The sequence below is a fragment of the Chelonoidis abingdonii genome, chromosome 5 (genome assembly GCF_003597395.2).
Source record: "Chelonoidis abingdonii isolate Lonesome George chromosome 5, CheloAbing_2.0, whole genome shotgun sequence".
Classification (NCBI taxonomy): domain Eukaryota; kingdom Metazoa; phylum Chordata; order Testudines; family Testudinidae; genus Chelonoidis; species Chelonoidis abingdonii.
In genome coordinates, this window is record NC_133773.1 from 148,017,965 (window position 1) to 148,026,206 (window position 8,242).

The 8,242-nt window shown below is 47.6% G+C and overlaps 1 protein-coding gene across 1 annotated transcript in view; it reads left to right on the forward strand.

Annotated features, from left to right (window-relative positions):
• SEMA4F (ssemaphorin 4F) overlaps positions 1-8,242 on the forward strand; it is a 224,451-nt gene that overhangs the window by 70,318 nt on the left and 145,891 nt on the right. The window contains exon 2 of the mRNA XM_075066742.1: positions 596-747. Coding sequence (XP_074922843.1) covers positions 596-747 — 152 coding nt within the window. The remainder of the gene's footprint in view (positions 1-595; positions 748-8,242) is intronic.

Consider the following 8,242-nt stretch of genomic DNA (forward strand, 5'->3'; position numbering starts at 1 on the left):
ATTTGCTCAGGCCCCCGGAAAACTCTCATGGGCCCTGGCCCCTGGAGCTTTTTCCACTCTGGGTCTTTGGCAGCAATTCGGTGGCGGGGGGGTTCTTCCGCCCTGGGACCCTCCACCGAAGTGCCAGGCCTTCGGTGGAAATTCAGCTGAAGACCCCAGGCTCCCTGAATCCTCTGGGTGGCCCTGCTGAGAAGTGCAGTCTAGGGGTGGGACATGCCACTGATCCATGCACGTGCATGTTCTCAGGCGGTGGGGGCAGGGGAGTGCAGCTAAAACTGCACTCCCCATGACTGGCTCTGGGCGCCAGAAAGCCAACAACATGCTTGGGCAGCACAATTCCAGGGGCGGCATTCCAGGAGGCTTTTTTGTTTTGTTGTTTTTTTTTTTTGCTTGGGGCAGCAAAAAACCTAGAACCGGCCCTGGCACTCTCTTCTCATCTGGGTCTGAAGCAGCAGATAATTGTTGGATCCCAAAGCTGAGTGCATTCTTGGTGACCCCACTCGCCTGATTCTGACTGGTCAGCATGTGTGGTGCTGGGTTAGGCCTTGCCTACTACAAGCCTAGGACAGACCGTATGCTTGCTCTCTAATTGCAGAGGTCCAGCAGATGGTTCATCGCTTCTCCCAGGAGGCCATTTCCAACTACAGCATCTTTCTGGTGGCCCCGCAGACAAGGACGCTGTACGTGGGAGCCAAGAATGCAATCTTCGCCCTGCCTTTGGAGTCAGTCAGCCAGCCTGCCAAAATGGTGAGCACAAGACCCCAATCCTATGGGGCCATCTGTTGCAGGATGGGTGCATGTGGGGTGTGATCACACATGAGGTTATTTGGGCTGGCAGGGCGTGTGTGTATATAGGCTGTTTTCAAATGGGGGAGGTGCGTGTCTGAGCCGGGGTGGAGTCTATCTGGGTGGATTTCAGGAAATGCAACCAGGGATTCATAGGGACCGGGGAATGTGGATGAGGGGTGTAGACCTGATTGTGCACATCATGGAGGTTACTGAGTTTTGTGGCACTGTCCATGGGTGCATTGCTGTGAGGGTGGGTAGGGGGTGTGGGTGTGGGTGCGGGTGCACAGGGATGATACTCAGGGTAGAGGTGCATGCGGGGTTGTTGCTGTTGGGGGGTATGATATGAGTTTGGAGAATGAGCTCTTGGGTGCTAGTTACCCCCTCCCCCACTGTCTGAGAAGAACTAAAGCAAATGAAATGCATAGTCCAAAGGTGCCTAAAACCAAACAACCGCACAACATAACTCCGGACCCACTCCCACTGCAGTGAGGGAGGCCAAACAAGCTGCTTGCTCCTCCACAGTCCATGAGGCAGAATCGTGGTCATCAGGGCTGTTTCATTTAGTGAACTGGCTCATCAACCAGCCTGCACAGCCTGGACATTAGATTCAAGCACTGATTGCTGTGATGAGCTGTCTGCACATTTCGCTGATAGGTCAACTGAAGATGAATGGAACTGACCCCAGCCAGATCATATTATCCACCCCATAACCTCGACTGAGAGTGACCCCATCAGACATGCTGAAGCTCAAGAAGAGCCTAATGGAGGATCTAAATAGCATAGCAGCCCACCATTACCACACAGATCTTTGTAAGCAAGCACATTTATTCTTAAGGTGAAAGCATTACCGAAAATAAATAAATAAAAAGAAAAAAGCACTTAAGCACATGCTAATAAGCTTACAGAGATCACACCCCACCCCAGTTCCAGCACAGGCTCTGATAGGAGTTGGACCTTCAAACCCCACAAAAGGGTGTTTTGGTGATTAACAGTTCATAACAGTTTTAGCTCAGAACAGGCATCCCCATGAATCAGTTAGTCTTTCCTTTATACAGCTTGGGCCTTTGATTTTTCAGATTCCAGGAGCAGGTAATAGTAGACAGTGGTTCCCTTCTCAGGATATAGCTTCAAAAGATTAAACACAGACTGTGAATGGCTAGGCAACTACAGAAGCAGTTTCTCCTCCCTTGGTTTTCACACCTCAACTGTGAGAGCCTTCAGCCTCCCTATTGACACTAACTTTATCTCAGCCTGATTCTTGCTTGCATATTATATACCTGCCTCTGGAAATTTCCACTACATGCATCCAAGGCAGTGGGTATTCACCCACGAAAGCTCATGCTCAAAATCTGTTAGTCTATAAGGTTGCACAGACTCTTTGCTGCTTCAAAAGACTGGATTTTGCATACCCAGAAGAGAATTTGCGTTCATCATTCCCCTAGAGTTTCCAGACAAACCATTCACTGTCCAAAAGTCCATTCTTGTCAGTCCCGTTGTTCAATACAGTCCTTTGAAGTTCAACACTTTCAGGGCCAATATCCTTCGCCCTCCTAGAGAGGTCACGTACAATCTGGTTACAACACAAACCTTTTGCTTTAATATAATGGACACCAAAGATTCTTATTATATTTTCCGGGATATTGCAGGAATTGCTATTTTCACAGCCAGTATTAAAACATCTTTGGAATGTCTAAAAATTATAGATAACTTCCTAACTCAAATGTGTTGTCATTGGATTATATTAGACCTTCATCTTGACAGATACAGAGGAACTTATCAGAACTAGAAATTAATGGTAGGACAGACAATAATGGAATATCCTGTCTCTAGAACTGAGGACCTTGAAATCATTTGAGTCCGCCCCTGCATTCACTAACAGGACCAATACTTTTTTGCCCAGATCCTTAATTGGCCCTCAAGGTTTGAAATCTCAACCTGTTTAGCAGCCAGTGCTCAAACCGCTGAGCTTCCCTCAGCCGCTGAGTTACCTCTCCCCCTTCAGCAGTGATATCACACTATAATGTGCAACAGAATAATACCACTGCTCTTTCTCTGTGACGTCTGGCCCTCCTTTTGTCCCCCACCTCATGTGCTCTTCTGCAGTGTTGCAACTCTTTATGATTTACTATGAGCTCATGATACTCGTGGCTTCATAATGACCCAGCTCCTGGAGACAAGTGAGTATTTGAGAGACTTGCTGGCATTTTACGAAAGTCCATTGTAGCCTCAGGAGAAAAGTTTACAATGTGACATAGCGTCGAAAGCTCAGAACCAGAGAGAGCAAAGACTCAAACTTGGCTTAAAATCATGAAGTTTTTAATAAAATAATCTCATGACTTCTTGAGCCTGGGTCATAATTTTGAATCCTGGGTGTGGCAGGACTGGAAATGTCACAATTTTACCCTCTCTCCATCCATTTCCAGCCCTTTGACTGCAAGACACAGAACTGCTTCTGCTGGCAGTTCTCCCCGCTTTCACACCATCTTCTGGTCAATTCTCCCTTCCAGCCCCGCCTTCCCACTCCCCTCCATCAGGTCTTCTCTCCCCTACACCGTCCTGATACTCGCCCTGATCACATCCTCTGACTTTGATGCCTGGATCTCCCCCCTTCTCAGGGCCATCAGCCTCCTCTCGAGTCCCTGTGCCCAAACAAGCATTTCCTTGCATATCCTAGAAGCAATCTCATTGAATTCGTTTTTGTTCTTTGAGTCTATTCATTAATGCAAAGGTTTGTGGTGGTAATGTCCAGATTCTACTGGATATCTTAGGGATACGAGATTTTTGGTTATAATTAGGGACACATCATTGGAAGAACGAGAGAGAAGGACCTCGGAATACTGGTTGATCACAGAGGATGTGAGCTGCCAATGGATTTGGCCCGTTAAAAAGCAATGCGGTCTTGATGCATCAGACAGGTCTTTCCAGTAAAGAAGAAGTGTTAGTACCGTTGTACAAGGCACTGTGAACCTATCTGAATATTGTGTGCAGTCTTCTCTCCCATGTTTAAGAGGATGAATTCAAACTGAACAGAACAAGAAGGCTATAGATCCGAGGAATGGAAAACCTGTCTTATGAAAGAGACTCAAAGAGCTTGGCTTGTTATATCTACCTCAGCCTTTTGGTTAGACTAGATTGCTCTTATAATATATCAGAGGATAAAATCAAGGAGGAGAGGAATTTTTAAGCATATACCAATGTGGACACAAGAACATATGGATATAAACTGGCACTAGAAGTAAACTTCGAAATTAGACGAAGGTTCTAACCATTAGAGGAGTGAAATTCTGAAACAGCTTCTAAGGAGTTGGGCAAAAGACATACCTGGCTTCAAGACTAAGCTTGATAAATTATGGAAAATGGTATAGAGATAGCCTAATTTTGACAATTAATTGATCTTTGATTATTAGCAGGTAAATATGCCCAGTGGTCTGTGATGGGATGTTAGATGGGGTGGGATCTGAGTTACTACAGAGAATTCTTTCCTGGGTGCTGGCTAGTGAGTCTTGCCCACATGCTTAGGGTTTAACTGATCGCCATACTTGGAGTCAGGAAGGAATTTTCCTCCGGGGCAGATTGGCAGAGGCCCTGGAGGTTTTTCACCTTCCTCTGCAGCATGGAGGATTCTCTGCACCTTGAGATGATTTGTGGACTTCAGTAACTCAGACATAGGTTAGGGGTTTGTTACAGGAGTGGGTGGGTAAGATTCTGTGGCCTGCATTGTGCAGGAGGTCAGACTAGATGATCATCATCGTCCCTTCTGACCTTGAGTCTGAGTCTATGAGATGTGAGCCCTGAAAAGTGTTATGAACTCCAAAGGACTGTATTTGAACAATGGGCCAGACAAGAATGGACTTTTGGACAGACAGGGTCGAGTGGCTTGCATGGGGAATATCTAAGGGACGGTGAATGCAAATTCCCACCTCTGATTATGTAAAAACGCTCCTTTTTGAAGCATGACCTGATTACCTGCTCCTAGAATCTGAAGATCAAAGGCCCGAGCTATATAAAGGAAAGACTAACTGATGCCTGGGGTGCTTGTTCTGAGCTAAAGCTGTTATGAACTTTGTAACCCCAGGAAAACTCCTTTGTGGCATTTGAAGGACTAACTCCTCCCAGAGCCCTCCCTGGAGTTGGGGGTGATCTCTGGTAAGCTTACTAGTGTGTGTAAGATCTTTTACTGTTTTAATGTTTTCTCTGTAATCCTTTCACCTTAAGACTAAATGTACTTGCTTAGAAAGAGCTGTGTGGTAACTTAAACTATGGGCAATTACGCTGTTTGGAGCCTCTGAAGAGAAAGGAAAGTGTGGACAGTGGCCTGTTCAGGCAGGCTGGCTTGCTAGGAATATGCAGTGCTGTTATAGCCCTGTTGGTCCCAGGATTTTAGAGGGACAAAGTGGGTGAGGCAATATTTTATTGGACCAACTTGGTGAGAGCTCTGCTTTAGGTCTGGGAAACTAACTCAGTGTGTCACTACTGGAAGTAACATGGTGTAGACGGGACCATGCAGCCTGAAAAAGCCCTGGTGAGGAGATGGGGAGAAATGTGGGTCTCTGCCCAAGAGAGGTGACAGCTGAGGAGCTGTGAGCCTACAGTGGGTTTGCTCAAAGGAGTACAGAGGAGGAACACAGATGCAGTTGCCCTGAAGTGTGACAATCCAATCTCACCTACTAGCCTTCCATCTCCTCTTTTCTTGCCTCATCTTACCTCTCAAGGCTGGATCAAGTCAGCCACTCGTCCAGCCAAGCACCTCTCAATTTCTGCATTGCCCCTCTGGCTACTGTCTTGTTTCCATTAGCATCACTCACTATCCCGGTGATGGGGCCTCTGCACATTCCAGTCCATTGATGGCCACTACCTCTTTGCAGGTCTAGCTCTCTCTCCACTGAGTGTTGTAGAATCCCTCTACCCAGGGGGATACAAATGCATTTTTGTTTTTTGTTTTTACTTAAATACTTTCCTAAAAACACTTTAAAATTTAATTTGAAATGATTGCAACCTATACTAGGGCCTAGACTTACTCTGATATAACTTAAATAAAATAATACTTGTGCAGTATGTTTGCTGTCAAAGTTTTAAAGAAAATTAAAGCCCTGAACTGGTGGAAGTCACCTGGAACCAGAGTTTGCGGAAGTGCTAAGCCAGCAGGTTCAGAGAATATTTGCTTCACTTCAGTTTATTCAACTAGTTCATTCAAGGTTGAGAAGCTGATTGGGAGTTGAAAAAGCTGGACCCCACTTGTTTTCTTCTTTGAGTGACTGCACATGTCTGTTCCACTTAAGTCTACATGTACTCAAGCCAGAGAGCTTTCTGTAGCAATGCCTGTCAGAGTGGAGCATATGCCCTGTGCTTCCTCATGCCTTCAGCCAAGGTTAGAAAAGGCAGAGCTACCCTGAACCTCTCTCAATTCCTTCTCACTGCCTTGGGCTACAAGTTGGAGCTGCTTGTGAGGATTTTCACTTTTTTTTTTTTTTTTTTTGCAAATAATAGATAGTGCTTTTGTTGGTTTTGTCTCTGCAATGGGGTGTACAGTAACTCCTCACTTTAAGTCGTCCTGGTTAACGTTGTTTTGTTGCTGATCAACTAGGGAACATGCTCATTTAAAGTTGTGCAATGCTCCACTCTTACGTTGTTTGTCTTTCTGCTTTCTCAACAGCTGGTAGCCTACCTACACTACCCCTCCCCACAGCGTGTCCTACCTGCTGGCAGACCCCACGGATCAGTGCCTTCCCCCTCCCCCCCCGGAACAATCAGCTGGCTTGTGGCATTTCGGGGGCAGGAGGGAGGAGGAGCGAGGACTTGCCACGCAAGCTCCCCCCTGCCTTCCCAACGCCGCAAGCCAGCTGATTGACCTGGGCTTGGGGAGAGAGGGAGAGCCTGTTTGCTGAGTCCTTGCTCCTCCCTCCTCCCACCTGCACCCTAAACACCTCAAGCCAGCTGATTGCCCCAGGCAGGAGGGAAGGGGGAGGAGCAAGGACTCAGTGTGCCTCCCCCTTCCCTCCCCTGCCTCCTGCCGGTGGCAATCAGCTGGCTTGTGGCATTTAGAAGGGAAGAGAGGGAGGAGCGAGGACGCAGCGTGGGAAGTAAAGGGGAAGGAGGTGGGAGGGAGAAGAGGCAGGTCAGGGATGGGGGTTTGGGGGAAGGGGGGGAATGGGTGGGCTGAGTGAGCCCACCCCAGCCCCCGGTGCTTGCAGAGTAGGGGAAGCTGCTGCTGCTGCTGTGCAACGTGGTTCTCCCAACCTACAGAACCTTCAACCTCCTTGCCTGCCTCATCTCCAGTACCAGTGGGCTGTGCCTGTGTGGGGTAAGCCGGGGGCACCTCCCAACTATAGTACTGTATGTTCAGTATGCTTGTAAACACACAGCACATACACACTACTCTTCGCCCCCCCCATTGTAGTATTAAATTGCTTGTTTAAAATCGTTTAAAATATATATAATGCCTTTTGTCTGGCAAAAAAACATTTCCCTGGAACCTAACCCCCCCACTATTCACATTAATTCTTATGGGGAAATTGGATTCGCTTAACATCGTTTCCCTTAGTGGCATTTTTCAGGCACATAACTACAATGTTAAATGAGGAGTTACTGTATTAGGACCAGAGGCTCCCTGCTGAGCCTCTGGTCCTAATACACCCCGTCCCAGAAAGGAGCAGTGGAGGCGAGTCCTCCAAGCTGACCCGAGCAGCTGCGTGGGGTGCAATCAGTCAGAAAGAGGCTGCAGAGAAGCAGCCAGTTAGGGCCCAGAAAGCTCATATAAAAGAAGCTGCAGGGCCAGTGTGAGTCAGTCTGACAGAGACCAGAGGAGCAGGAATTTGCTCCTGGGTGGGACTTACCTTAGGACTGAAGTCTCATTTAAGGGAGAAGATGAGGGGCTGTGGGGAAGTGGCCCAGGGAAACAGTAGTAATTAGTTATATGGACACAGCAGGAGGCTGCTACTTATATGGTCTCTGGAGTTGAGTTGGGACCTGGAGTAGTGGGCAGGCCTGTGTCTCTCTCTCTCCCTCCCACCCCCCCCTCCCCCAGGCCCCTGCCATCAGCCACAAGTGGAGTGGCCTAATCCCAGAGAGTGGAATTTGTTTAAACCCTGAGGAAGGGAGTTAAAACAGGCCCGGAAAAGGGGCTGAATATTGAACTTCGATGCACCCCCAGAGGTCATGGTGGATTCTCCATCCCTGACAGTTTTTAAATCAAGAGTGGATATTTTTCCAGAAGGTATGCTCTAGGAATTAGGTTTGGGAGGTTCTCTGGCCTGTTGTACAGGAGGTCAGACTAGATGATCGCAATGGTCCCTCTTGGCCTTGGAATCCATGAATCTGTGACCAGCAGTTTCGACTCGAACACTCTCACTGGCTAACCTGCTGTTGTGTTGTAGGTAACGCCTGACCCCACACAAATTGACGAGTCATTCTCAGAGTGCCCAAGCAACTTCACTGGCCTTCTTAAGGAATGTGT